Source organism: Morone saxatilis, unplaced genomic scaffold (genome assembly GCF_004916995.1).
Source record: "Morone saxatilis isolate NCDOM2014 unplaced genomic scaffold, NCSU_SB_2.0 Contig15, whole genome shotgun sequence".
Lineage (NCBI taxonomy): Eukaryota > Metazoa > Chordata > Actinopteri > Moronidae > Morone > Morone saxatilis.
The window spans coordinates 17,462,635-17,477,170 of NW_023339707.1; the positions used below are offsets into that span (position 1 = coordinate 17,462,635).

At 42.1% G+C, this 14,536-nt stretch overlaps 1 protein-coding gene across 1 annotated transcript in view; it reads left to right on the forward strand.

The window, feature by feature from the left end:
* Nucleotides 1-14,536, forward strand: part of plxnd1 (plexin D1) — a 58,312-nt gene that overhangs the window by 26,917 nt on the left and 16,859 nt on the right. The window contains exons 13-19 of the mRNA XM_035655930.1: nt 2,508-2,653; nt 7,179-7,284; nt 8,666-8,805; nt 9,216-9,395; nt 9,770-9,854; nt 10,284-10,559; nt 13,604-13,753. Coding sequence (XP_035511823.1) covers nt 2,508-2,653; nt 7,179-7,284; nt 8,666-8,805; nt 9,216-9,395; nt 9,770-9,854; nt 10,284-10,559; nt 13,604-13,753 — 1,083 coding nt within the window. The remainder of the gene's footprint in view (nt 1-2,507; nt 2,654-7,178; nt 7,285-8,665; nt 8,806-9,215; nt 9,396-9,769; nt 9,855-10,283; nt 10,560-13,603; nt 13,754-14,536) is intronic.

Sequence of the window (14,536 nt, forward strand, 5' to 3'; positions counted from 1 at the left end):
ACACACACACACACACCCCCACTGGATTTCTCAAGAGAACGGGTTGCAGAAAGGATACTGGGGCTGTGGTTCTGTGGGGTGTGTGATGCAATGGTTTGGCAGCCACGTTTTCCCAGGGAATTCACAGGGGTTTTGAGCCCGAGCACTCCGGCTTACGGAGGAAAAGATGAGCTCTCCCTAAACATTCTCACACACACACACACACACACACACACACACACACCAGCAGCTTTTTGTTATATAGTCCTACTGACTGTGTGTACAGCACCACAGATAATAAAATGTGTTTTTCTTGCTTTGCTTTGTCACATGCAATCTCTATGACAATATACTAGCGCCAAAATATCAATAATATGAAGGAGGATTTCATTATTCATTTAACTTTGCCACACACCACCTAATTGTGAAAAATTCCCTTTATTCAATGCAGTGACTTAAGACAATGGAGACATTTATTATCTCTGCAGCCCTTTATTCTCATGTTATGTGTGGGCTAGTTCACTGTTTAAAAAAAAAAAAATTAGAGGTACTTCGGCGTCCAAACTGGAACTGCCAAACATAGTTTATCCACGACATGAAAATAAAAAGAGAACAGAGGGATCTGGGTGAGACATAAATGGTTTGGGAGAGAGGATGGAGAGCTATTTGGACAGAGAAAGGGTGGAGAAGGGTACAGTATAGTGAGAAGCCTTTTCCTGTTTTTGTCCTCACGTCCACCTTGATTAGTGTGAAGCAGAAGAACTAGAGTAAGGGGAAGAAGATGAAAGCTCTGGCCTCAAAGCAATCTATTCAGAACAAAAATATAACAAAAAGAAAACATATGGATTTTATCAGTTAGGTAGTTTATCTGGTGCAGGTTGTATATCTGCATGTAGAGTACATGTGGAATATTTTTGATATGAATAGAAGGACGTGTAATAATTTAGTCCTCAAATGCATTTAACAGCTCCAACATTCCTTGTGGAGGTTTTTCGCAGAGACACATTCACACAGCGTGAGCTCCCTGGAGGCCTGGCAGAGTTTGTGCTGTAAATCAAGACTCCCAGACTTGTAAGAGGTGTAAATGAACAGCATGCCAGCTGATGTTGATGTCAATGCTCAATGGCACCACAGAGACACACTAGGTGCTGTAAGACGCATAGTGATAATAAATAACTCTGCTTACTGATCAGCTCTGTAGAGAGGGTGGGGTCTTTTTGTGTGTTTGTCTTCTGTGTTCATTTATGTAGTGTTTGTGCATTACATGTGTATGAAAGAATCTGGTTATGTGTTTTTGTCATAGGTCAAAGTATATATGTGGCCACATAGTGGTCACACTTAATATCCAAAAACTTAATATAACCACAAAAAACATTTGCATCATTTCCTGTGGTGTAGCTTCCACAGAAATACTGTAAATAAAAGGTTGGCTTGCAATAGTTTGTTTTCACACAATATTAAAAGTAATACACTTTCTTTACTTAACTGCCTCCCCCTTTTAGCTGGGAAATATATGGTTTATTTATCTGTGCTGTCACTCTTGTGGGTTTCAAATGATCTGAATGCAGAGCCAAAGTTCGCCCTTTCACCTAGACCAAACAGAAGTGCTGTTTTCATTCTTAAGCTCAGTTTCTGATAGAGCCGGAGCCAGGCTAATAACACAGCAGAAGGGTCACACTGACCCCGGCTCAGCCAGGGGGTCATTCAGAAAAGCATGCGTGCTGCTGGGCTAGCTATGCTACAGTGGCAACATGATGGTAGATTGCTTTTGCCTGGGCGTCGGAGATGCTATCTCTAAAGCTGTGTTTCCGTGGTAATTGGAGAGGTGACGGTCTTCCCCTTTCTTTCCACGGTTGCTGAGTGGAAAGTTTAGAGACCAAAGGCAAGGGCTGAAATGATGCATGTGAGCATGCCTCTGAACAACAGCAGAAATGGGACTAAGGAATTTGACCGAGCAGACACAGGAAAACAGATGAAAGGGAATAGCACTGTGCATTAATTCCCCTGTTGAGGCTTTGCTCTCTCACCACCACCATCAGCATTCGCTCTCCTCTCGACACTCAGTTCCCTAAATTGCCTCCCCACTCATCCACCTTTCTGCTGTGCTCTCCAGCTCTCTCTCTCTCACTCTGTCTGTCTCTTGTGGGATGTGAAGGGGCTCTTAGCCTGCTCTTTATTTGCATGTGCTGTAGAGGATTAGAGACTGAAGAGTCTCAGACTGGCACAGTTAAGAGTCTGCTTTGTGTGTGTGCGTATACCTAAACCGTGTGTCTATTCTATTAGACCTCAGTCTTCAGCAGAACACTTACAGAGGGTACTTGTCCTTATCTCTCTGTGTGCCACACTCCATGTCAAAATCAAAGACAGCATCACTATTCTCTTAATTCTGTGTCATGTTCATTATCACCCGTCATTAGTGGAACATTTTTAGGGAGGTAATCTACTTATGAGCTATAATTTATTGTGCATGTTATAGGGTTTTCACAGGGTTTTCTTCCCTGTTCATTACTTTACTCTGTCTTTGTCAGATCTTCCCCCTGAGGGGTCCAGTGGAAGGAGGCACCCTGCTGACAGTACAGGGCAGGAACCTGGGCCGGAGGGCTGGAGCAGTAAAGGTCTCTATTGGAGATGTGCCATGTAGTCTCCTGCCTGAGCTCTACACTGTCTCCGTAGAGTAAGTAGTACTGGCTAAATTATGATTCACAAATGTGCATATATAGGCTTATGTCAAGTGTTTGCATAGCAGTGTACAGGGACTTTTTTCCTTTCAATTCCCATTACCATAGACTAATTATGTTTTACATCATCTACACCGCCAATATGACAACATGGAAGAAAAACAAGGGTATATTCTATAAATCAATATAACTTTAAACCCTGCTGCAGTTAGGACAGGTGAGATGATAGATAACAATTACCCATTGTCATGGTAACCTGACATGCTTTCAGGCAGGTGAGTAGAGACTATCAGAACAAGTGAACACAGTGTGAAACCAGACCTTAACCAGTGAAAATACACCTCAGATCAGACAGTACAGTGAGAGCTACCTGATTCATTATGTTTAATGGATAGAGTAAGCTAGATGTCACTCACCTTATCTGCAGGAAAAAGCATGAGAAAAATTCATTGGTGCCATGCATTAAAAAAGTAAAAAACCTGCCTCTGATTGGCTTACCCTAACCTAACCAACCAAATCAACAAAAGCAACAAACACTAGCCAATCAAACAGCTGGAGAGTGAATTGCATTGTGGGTAATATTAACCCCTGGTTTTGACAAAAAAAGAAGAATGCATGAGATAAAAATGATATCTTCTATCTGGTTCTCCATTAATTTAACTCCCTAACAATGTTATAGGAACGTTTTGCTCAGTCAGTACAGAACTCTTTCAAAGGTTCATTGTGTACCATTAAGGAGGATCTATTGGCAACTACTGTTTTCATTAGTGTATAATCACCTGAATATAGGAGATGTTATGTGTTCGTTAGAATTATCCATTTTCATTTTCCATTTTGAATAGTTGCTTGTTTCTACGGTAGCACAGAACAAACCAGCGCCTCTGGATAGGCCCAGTATCTTTACACCTACACACTTCACAGCCCATTCTCATTCTCAGGTTGTCAAATACAGACGCAAGTGGTGTTCAGTTAGTTGCAATCTGCAACTTTACCGCTAGATGCCACTAAATCCTACTACAAAATGTGAGAGTTGCGACTGGTATATTAAAGTCCTGGCAACACATACATGAGACAGAATTGCAAACTGTTATAGATACCAGATCACATTCAAACAAATGTTCAGAAGGTTACTTACTAGTAGTCTTGCATGTCCACCAGTCTTGAAAATAAAACATCAACCATCCCTGCATGGTGAAGTTTTCATGTATTTGTGGGGCTAATTTTCACAAATATTATTATGCAGCACACTTCTCATTTTAAATGACTCCATCGCCATTCCTCCATAGCTCAGGGACCATCACACTGTCACCATGGAGACAGCAGGACCCCGCTTTGACACAGGCATAACAGAGCTCAGTGGAACTCAGTAACTCTATAGTTACATCCAAACTTCCATTCAGTATCTGTAATGTTCCTTGAATGGAACTGTTTATCTGGTCTTGCTCCACTGAAGCCAATCATTGTATTAAAGACCAGTTCGAGGGTGACCTGCGGGTCTTACCTGTCATTCCAGCTGCTTGACACATTCCCAGAAACCGCACATGTCGAAAAACAGCGAATCGCATTTCACTCCTGGGGTGTTCTCATCTAGTGTCGTCATTCCTCGTTGGCTCCTGAGGCTGGTTGTTATGACAGCGAAGCATATCCTCATTGCTGGAAGTGGCATTGACAAATCATAATATGTCAGTGCATCTGACAGTGTCAGCACATTTGGCTTGCACACACACACATTCACAAACGCACACAGATCTTTATATTTCTATGCTCGTGGGGGACCTCCCATTGATTTGTTTGGATTTGATTCTATCTCATCTCATCAACTTAAACCCTAAACATTAAATCTTGCCTTATTGTAAAGCTTTTTTAGAAAAAAAAATGAAACCTATTCATACCACATCCATAAAGCCTGGTGAAGATGTGAGGTGTTTAAAATAACCACAGCTTAACAAAAATAGCTCAGTTCGGAAGATCCAAAATTCTAACTGCCTCTTGAAGAAATGCCTTACACACACACACTCAACAGCACAGGTACGCACCTACACATGTGACCTCATTTACCATGGCTGTTGAGACAGGTGTCTGCTCGTGTGCTGAGAGGTGAAAGTTCACATCTGTGCGCCAAAAGGAAAATGTGCTGCACTGAAGAGACTGTGCTCCACTCACTTGGTGTCAACATTTTAATTAATGGCACAGTCAGTCTAGGCACACCTCATTTACTGGAGCACTTCTCTGGGTTTTTGGCTCAGGTCCTCCATACTGCCGTCTCTATCATTTTAATATGAGCCTTGAGTGGCCTTCGCCCCAGCATTTAGCAGTACCACAGACAACACTCACATCCACATGCACAGGCTTGATTGTTGATGATCCTCATCATCCACTCAAGGGAAATGAACAGAGAAATCTTCAAAACTAGCCAAAATATTGCCCTCTGAAACCCATAATATCTCAGCAGTGGGGAGGTGCTGGAATGTGGAGCAGGGTCAATCAATGCTCTCTCTGCTGTATGTCCTTTGACTTGGATCACACTACATCAACATCACACTCAGCACACACACTGGGGAATCTGCATGCGTTGGCAGCTGCTACCCCTAAAAAAATGCCTGGCCACCCGAGTTTGGTGTCAAATGTTAAATTAAACACATTCATTTAGATTAATTTTTTAAATAACGTGTTAAAAAATGCAAATTAATTTAATATTATGGCTGCATTTTAGATTATCTGATAGACTTAAGTTTAATGAAAAAGGTCTGAAAATGTATTGATTTCTATTTTTATCATTAGATATTTCTATTCAGTGCTTTACTAATGTGCCACATAGGGCTGCACGATATCGCACGAATGATCATTTCTGCGACACAAGTTACTTTTTAAGCTAAAATGGGAAATATTTTCTGTTTCTGGCTTCTTTAATGTGAGGATTTTATATCATTGTAAAGTAAATATCTTTTTTTTTTTGACTGATGGTCGCACATAACTAGATATCTGAAGACATCTCCTTAGAAAAAACATTTTTCACTATTTTTAAATTTATTATTTTACTATTAACTAAAAATCAGGAAAATGATTGTCCATACCCTGATACTTTAATATTTTGACGTAAAACGGGTATTAAACTGTGTTTCTACTAAATCTAAATACTAAATACTTCTTTCTGTACTCTTCAAGAAATATTGTCTTTTTTGAAGAATAATCCTCAATATTATAGCATATATCATATGTGATGTATTGTTGTGATAACAGTTTGTTTCTTAGACTGAATCCAGTTAAGCCTGAAGCAACCCTACAGGTTCAGGCTGATTCAGGCGCCAATTTATTTTATTTCCCTGAGGCTCCAGTCTTTGAATAGTCATGTTTCACTTCATTTGTTCCTGTTTCTTTCTTCCCTTAATCAGAGCATGTGAAATAATGCATTTTTTTTCTTCAGACAGGTGCGCTTCTGCCCTCATGGCACGTAACTGACAGGAGTATAATTTGAGTGTAACGACATTCTTTACCTGACGCTTCTGTAATTAATGAGCACAAATGTAGAACCTGCTATCCACAGATGGCTGGATAACTGCAGGTTATTTTAGAATATTTTATATAACGGCTATTCAGGCATATAAAGAAAATCCATGTTTTAAATTGAGCTCATTAAACACTGCAGTGCTTCGGGCTTGAGTTTGGTTAAAACAGAACAACTTTGATTGAGTCATATAAGACCTTACATTTAAAAACAAACTCAGATACAGCTTTTCTCTCTGATCTCAGCCTCAACAGCCTGACCCCAGCCAGGCCCAAATCTATCCTGCCCAGCCTTAGCTTATGTCCTGCCAAGTCCTCCTACATAGAACTCAGCTCCTCTGCTTATGTAAATTCCCCACAATTCCTCTTTCTGTCAATCATATGATCACAATCTGAGAATTTATAACCGCTGTAGCACCAGGCACCTGACTAAATAAACCGACAGGGTGTCAAGCTGGAGGGGGATCATGTGAGGTGATAAAGGTTGTGTTCCCCCTGAAGTACATTTATCCCAGTGAGGCCCCAGAACAGTAGAACCCTGTGCCTCGGTACACCACCGTGTCATTAATATGAGACGTCCCTGTAGAGCGTGCACTGATGACACAAGGCTTAATCACAGCCAGGAGGCGAGAGAACAAGCCTCAGCAGCCCCTTAATCTCCTCTGTGGTTAGACACATCTGGTCTGAGGAGCTTTGAACTTTACATCTCCTGATATCTGATATCTCAAGGCTTTATTGGATTCCATATGTAAATGCATTAGGGTTTGATGAATTAGTTCATAACCACCATTCTCCAGGTTTAATTATGTGTCTTTGTTTAGCGGCCACGATCAAGATCTCTTTCTTCATCTTTATATTGGGTCCCCCTTTTTTTAAAATTAGTTTATAAGATTAAAATTATAATCTGTATTATTGAGTGTTCTTATCCATTATTATTATTGTTTTTTATTAACTGATCTCTGATTATGGTGTTTTGACAACCAAACAAGGAGTTCACACTCTTTTTTTATTCCCTAGGCTGGTGTGTGTCACTGGGCAGTCTGCACATGACAGGACTGATATTGTCCAAGTGGACGTGGATCAGAGTGAGATTGGGACGTCAAAGGAGAGCTTCTCATACTTAGTGAGTATTCTCCAGACGTCTACCCTCCAGCTGATCTTTGCTTTCTGTTCTATCAGTCTCTCCCTCCACATTCTTCTTCTTCTACTCTCTCTTGTTCCTTGTTCCCCACTGGGAAAGCCTTCCTAAGTGTGTCAGTTGAGTGTTAACAGATGCGTTTTATGATTCTGAGGAATGCGAGTGTGTGGGAATCTTCAAACGTTCATCAGAGCTGCAACTAAGCACTATTGTCATTCTGCACTTGCTGCCAGCAAAAACAAATATGGCGATTGTCAGAAGGTCCCTTTGCTCTGAATTCATCACTGGTCGGGTCAAGCTAGCCAGCATTGTGTTAATGGACCTCGACCCACACAGTCTCCCATTGGATTTAGAGTATTCAGCCAGTGGAAATACCCATGTAAGCCCTTTGTTTCTTTTTGTTTGTGGACAAAGAGGTTTTTATAATTCAGCGCTGGAAGGATCTATCATTTCAGCAGCCTCTAAGAGCAGCTCTGCCTATGAATCATCCCACAGAGAAATCACCCTGATCTCGAAGCCCATCTTGATACACAAGGATGAAGAAAATCCAAAGCAACAAACATTACACCATCCTCTTGTGGGAACTCCTCTCAGGCTTCCATGCCCAGCTCTGAGATGCTCAGTGTGAGAGGGGTTTTTCTTGCAGGGTGGTGAGGGGAAGATGTGGGAGAAAGGGAAAACAGTTTTGGAGACAGGATATGTGCCTCTGCTGCATCTCCTTCCTCGAACCTTTAGACGGAAACATCTGCCTCCTTACACCCACTCTGACACACAAACACACAATAGGTCTCCTCCATCTGTGCACACTGAGGAAGTGAATCCTGTCAGTGAGGATAAGAGGTTTCCCTTGAGGCGAGGTTCATGGCGGGGATAGAAAGTTCGGAAAGAGCAGGAATGCTGATGCTGGTAGCTGCAGAGCTGGACAGGGATATTCATCTTCGCCTGAGGAGCCTTTGTGATTGTGTGTGTGTGGGTGTGTGTGCTTGTGTATATGTGTTTACATTTGCATATATGACTGTATCTGCATGCAGTTTTTCATGTGTATGCATTATGTACAACATTATTGCTTCTTACCCACAGTATAGCTGTCCTTCAAGCTTGTGCCCAAAGGCTTCAGCAGCAATTTAACATATTATAGCATGAGCTGTCTTCACACTTTTCTTCACTAATTTACTGTTATAGTCAGCAGCTGTCTCAGCCAATCTAAAAAGACAAGAATTTCTAAAACCTCAAAGGATGAGGAAATATTTTGTTTGGTGTATCATAGAGCACAATAGACAGTCTGAGTAAGACAGAAGCTGTCAGATGTCTAATGATAGATTTGATGTCTTATTAGTCATGTGCTGTATCTCTCGTCTGTATTCAGATCCCAAAACTGCTGTCCATGGAGCCAAAGAAAGGCTCTCGTGCTGGAGGAACTAGAGTATCCATCAGGGGGGAGAATCTGGACATTGGCTCTCAGGTCAGAGTCATGGTCAACAACACGCTGGAGTGTACCATCACAGAGTAAGTACTGCTTGTCTTAAGTCCAGACCAAGTCTCAAGTCTGTCAGAGCACGTCCTTAGTTGGAAGTCTTAATGAGAAAATTGCAAGTCATGATGCAAGTCTTTATGTCTCTTAATGCATTGGAAGGTGATTTCTTCTGTATCAGTAATTTCTTTACATAGCTGACACCAAGTACTGTAAATGCATAAACCTATTGATCAAATATTCAAGCTGTGTGGCTATGCAAGGCCTGCATGACTGTTGATTGTTGAAAGCTCTGCGTGTAGCGATAGTAATGTGTATTTCAAAAGAATGCTTGTATGAAAATCTGCAATAAACATAACTCTGAATCCAAGTGGAAACGTTTTATGTTTGAGCACTTGTAGACATCACAAGACGTGTGGTTACGATGTTTATCTCGTGTTTTTAGCAAAACAGATGAAACCATTGAGTGCACCATGCCTCCAGCCTTACAAGCACACACTGACACAGTGGCAGTGTGCGTGGAGTTTGAAAACCTTCCCTGTCAAAGTGCCGAGCTCAGCACCACGTACACCTACGAGAAGAACCCGACAATCAACTCCATCTACCCTAAAAGGAGCTACCTCAGGTAGGTAGACAGCTCTACACACAGCAGAGGCATTAAAACCTAAACGTCTTAGAAATCTCAAGCTGGATGACTCTGCGGTTCCCCTCCCAGAGTCACTGACATAACTCATTACTGTAATGTCGTCCTGATGTGCAGCATTTTCTCCCTATTGTGTTCTAAATAGTGCAGCATGTGTGTGACAGGGTAGCGGCGTGTCTTTGATGACATGTGCACGGATTTTCACTGCAGTCAAACTGTTTTGCATTATTATCTGGTCCCCTGTTTCTCTCTTGTTTTGATGCAGTGTCCCAAAGTATTTGCATACTAGTATGAATTTGACACATTGTTGTCATGTCTGAGATGTGACTCTCTGTGTCTGTGTGTGTATGTCACAGTGGTGGCAGGACCATCACAGTGAAAGGCCAGGGTTTTGATCTGGTGCAGAGTGTCATCATGCAGGTGCTGGAAATAGGAAAAACGGTGAGCAACCAGTTTCTTTTTTTATTTGATAACACTCATTCAACCATATAATCATACTTGTGAAAATTTATAATTAAGTAGAAAAAAATTTAAAGATATGTTTTTAATGTGTAAATTAATGGAGTCACCACACTAAACCTAAAAACCTTACAGGAGTTCATTTTGGGAAATACACGTAGCCTATCTGCTGTTTCGCAGAGAGAATCAATACTACTCTCATATCTGTCTGTTAAGTATGAAGCTACAACCACTAGCTGGTTAGCTTAGCTTAGCATAACAACTTGAAACAGGGGAAAGTCTGGCCCTGTCAGGAAGTGTCAGGAAGTCACTGCTAGTAGGCTGATTATCTCATTGATTGTCTCATCTAACTCTTGGCAAGAAAGCGAATAGAAATCATAAATGTCAAAGCTACCTCCTTTTCTTCCTCAGAGCTGCACAGTGGTCTCCAACTCCATGATTACCTGCCCGTCCCATGCGTCCAGCCAGTCCCAGCAGACCTCGGTGCAGTTCTTCCTGAACGGCGTCCTCTACACGGGTGATAGCCCCTCCTATGACAGCGGGGAAGCAGAGGCAGAGGATGAGGACGAGGAAACTCATAAAGTTCACTTCCAGTTGGAGTATGTGGAGGACCCTCAGTTCTTCACTGCCAACAAGGAGAAGCTGATCAAACACCACCCAGGAGAGCCACTGACGCTCATCATCAACGTGAGTGACACTGCTGACACCGGAGGTTCAGATCAGCGCTTCAGTGTTAAGCAAATGGTTACGTGTTTATTAGAAATTGTTTTGAGTCAATGTCCTCAACCTCTAATTGGATAGGTATAGGAAGCTGTTTTATTGATTACATATACTATTGTATGGTTGATCAAATTAAACTGCCGCAATAGTTTGCAATAGCACTAGGGTTGTATCTAGATTATTTACAAGAAAACAAGACTAAGCATGCTACCAGCTCTCTGTAGGTTGGCACAGTGGTGCTTTGAGCTTCAACTGACACTGTCAAATCTGACAGAAACAATGACTAGCACTAAGAGTCAAACTTAACGATACTATCTGATGTTAACTCTGTTTACAACCTCGGCTTTCATGCACCCATATTTGAATTCTACATAGCGCAAAGATGTTTTCTAAAGGTTGCTTGTTGCTTGGCTCCAAAAGCACCACTGCTGTAAACCGATGGCCCCCACTGTGAACAGCAGACAAGGCTGAATGTTCATTTATTCAAATTCACATAAACGAAAGGCACAAAATACACATCAAAGGCCCCCGTCCGCTGAAACGTGTTGACTTCTGTCGGGGGTCTGATGGGGGAAGGGTGCAGTGGCAGCTCAGCGGGAGGTCCCATGTTCCTGTGGCCTGGCTGATCTAAGCACCTGTCTGCATGGATTCATCGCCTTAAAGGGCTGCCGGCTGTGACACTGTACGACATGCAAATGCTAACAGCACAGACAGGGAAGTTCGGACATGATGCAGCTTCCTCTTCATGTGTTTGTGTGTGTCAGGATGAGGCCCCTGCAGGAATCGCTGTCTCAGCCCAGTCTGTCTACATGGCTGACTTGTCTGTTGTTTCCTGTTTTCTTTAGGAAGGTGGATCCACTTGTGGTGGACCTGAACGGGGGAGAGAGGCTGGAGAGAATGTGTGTGTTTGTTTAATAGGGAGCTTGTTAGTCAGCCAGATCCTATATTAAGGACCTGAGCTGGAATGTGGGTGGGTTTTGTTTGCTTTCATCCTGTTTTGGCCTTTAGAATTCATTGTTTTGGTCCAATGAGTTTAAGTGTGAAATGTTGTGTTGTATATGGAGGTTATACTGTATATTTTACAATATGTTCAAACATATTTTGCTATGTTAATGCTCTTTGTGTCTCTATGTGTGTATTATCAATGTGTATATGCATGTGTGTGTGTGTGTGTGTGTGTGTGTGTGTGTGTGTGCGTGTGTTAGGAAGCATTTGTTGACAGAGACCCAGGGGGTGGCATCCTGCAGTAGGGACAGAACAGGGCCCTGAGGGTGTAATCAAAGCAAGGAAGCACACTGGGGATAAACACACTCACACACACACACACACACTTCCTCATTTGTCATTCTTATATTAAAGGGAAATTGCATGGGGAAAGGGTCTTATTTTCGTTGTTTTGGCCATTATTCCTATATAATAATAATCACATGGAACATACCAAGTTAAGTGAGATCTAGGAATTCTGCAATATTGCTAAAAATAAGTCTGACAGAGCAAAAAGTCAGATGATACAGATGATACGTACAGGTCGGGGCGGCTGTGGGCTTAGAAGGTAAAGTGGGTCATCCACTAATCAGATGGTTGGCAGTTTGATCCTTGGCTCGCTTGAGCAAGATACTGAACCCCAAATTGTGTACGAATGTGTATAAATATGTTAGTTTTGGTTGAATGTGTATTGTATGAATATTGGCAAATGTGGCATGTAGTGTACAAGCATTTTGAGTGGTCAGAAGACTAGAAAGGCGCTATACAAGTACAGTCAATTTACTGTTGAAACAACCCACGTGGTAAGTTAGACTTATTTGAAAGAGAAAACAAAGGGGGATGGTAAAAAATATCGTCTGTTTAAAACATCCATCAGAGTTTACAGACTGGCTTCCTGGTTCAGTGAAGTGCTTTAAATATGTAGCTAAACAGTTGGCTTGTTTACAACCTGTCTGATCATCTGTCCACTCACGTTCCTCCGTTTTCAGACTTAGTTCCAGCAATGTGGCCGTGTTCCCTGATCTTAGCAGTCTCTCTGGAGAGTACAATAATGCTAGATGATAAAAACTAAAATCCGAGTTGCAACCCAAAATTCTGAGTGTCTTGTGAAATAAACATTTAGTCAATATACTGTACAATCTTTCTAGAAATCCACAGAGACTTGATGCCATTGACATTAAAGCAGTATGCCAGTCCTTTAGTATTGCACTTCCAGAAAGTTAAGAACTTAAAAGAGACGAGATAAAAGGTCAAAATCGGAGGCCAAGATATCCTGATGTGCAATGTTTAATCTCTAGTATGGGACAGACTCCAGAAACACTGCATCCTACATTTCACATGAAGCAACTAAATAGCATCTATCATTAAATCTTCGCTGTCTGGCGAAGGTCTCTCAAACTCCACACCCCACAGGTTTTCTGTTATAAATCTGACTCAACCAAGCTGAAATAACCCTGATGACATCAATATGAGATCAAGCTTCCTCTAGAGCCACAGAAGACATTTTAAAACTGTTTTTTTTGTTTACTTCATGTGTCAACTTAGTGGAATGTCCCTTTAATGTCCTAAACTAGGACTCAGCAGTGAGAAGCGGGGCTTGTATTGTCACAGGACATAGTTGGACTGATAAAATGAGGGCCGTGCAGCTTATTCCAACGGGCTCCTGTAAAGGCCCTGAGAATGTTATTTTGGGCAGAGGGAGGGATGACTGTCAGCGGGTTTGTTTGTAGAAACTTCCCTCCCTGGCCATGTGAGGAAGGCAGCGGGAATGTTTGCTGCTTTAAGCTGAACTCTAGCCCAGAATGGATGAGTTTTCTGCTGGCTTCCTCTTTGTGACAGCTGCGTGACAGGCCTACAGCAGCCTGGTTTCTGTGTGTGTATATGATAATGTGTATGTGTCTTGTACGTATGTGTGGGTTAAAGCTGCTGTGGTCTTTATGAATGTTATCTGTGCCTGCTCAAACCAGGCCCCTCTGGTCTCTTACCACTGTCCGGCTGATGGCTGTTTTTGTTCGCTTCTGGTGTAGAAAGGGCCAAGTGATCTGGAGCTGGTGCCGGAGGAATACTCGGTGATGGTTGGCTCCTATCCCTGTAACATCAGCTTCCATAACGACCAGCTGTTCCACTGCACCATCAACGGACTGCTGGGCTCCAGTGAGAGAGAGCTGCCTGTCACTGTAAGTATGCAAGAATGTAAAGAACCACAATTTAATACAAATACCCATACAGCCTTGTGTTGAAAAAATTGCTCGATAGACCCTGATAATTTGAGGATATCACCCATCTGTCACACTGTGCTCAAGCAAAACATTTAATCAGAATACAGACCATCTGTGGTGTTCATTGAAACAGTTTTGATCTGCACAGATCCATGCACAGTCGGTGATATGTGTGTCTCACTCGGTGCATTATGAATGGTTTGTGGTCTCTGAGAATGCCACCATGAATCAGCAGTTTGTGGAGGTGGTGCAACAGTGCCACAGTGGAACAGTGAAATCTTCCCCGTTATCTTTTTAATCCGTCTATCATCACCGCCACAATCACCTACCAAACAGACGCTATCTGCTCAGAGTGAGACCCAAGCCTTCAGACTCTGTGATGAGCTCACTCCTTGCTTGTGCTTTTGTTTTGTCTCTGATCTCTCTCCATCACAATTAAAGGTCTTAATCAAGACGTCTTGATACAACCAGACACTCTATTTCCTCTGCCCACGTTTCCCATCTGTTGTTGTCCATTTTAGTCTTTTTGATAGGGCTTTATTAAGGGGGGAAAGCACTCATCTATATTTAAATATGAACCAGTCTGTGAGTGGTTTGCTGAAATAGCTCAGAAACATATGTTAGTGTGTCTCTGTCAGTTGAGTTGTACTGTAAGAACAGTTTCCGCACTTTGACACAGAAATAGAAAACTCTTTTATCCCTCTCTCCTTCTCCTTCTCCTTCTCTCTCTTTCTCTCTCTC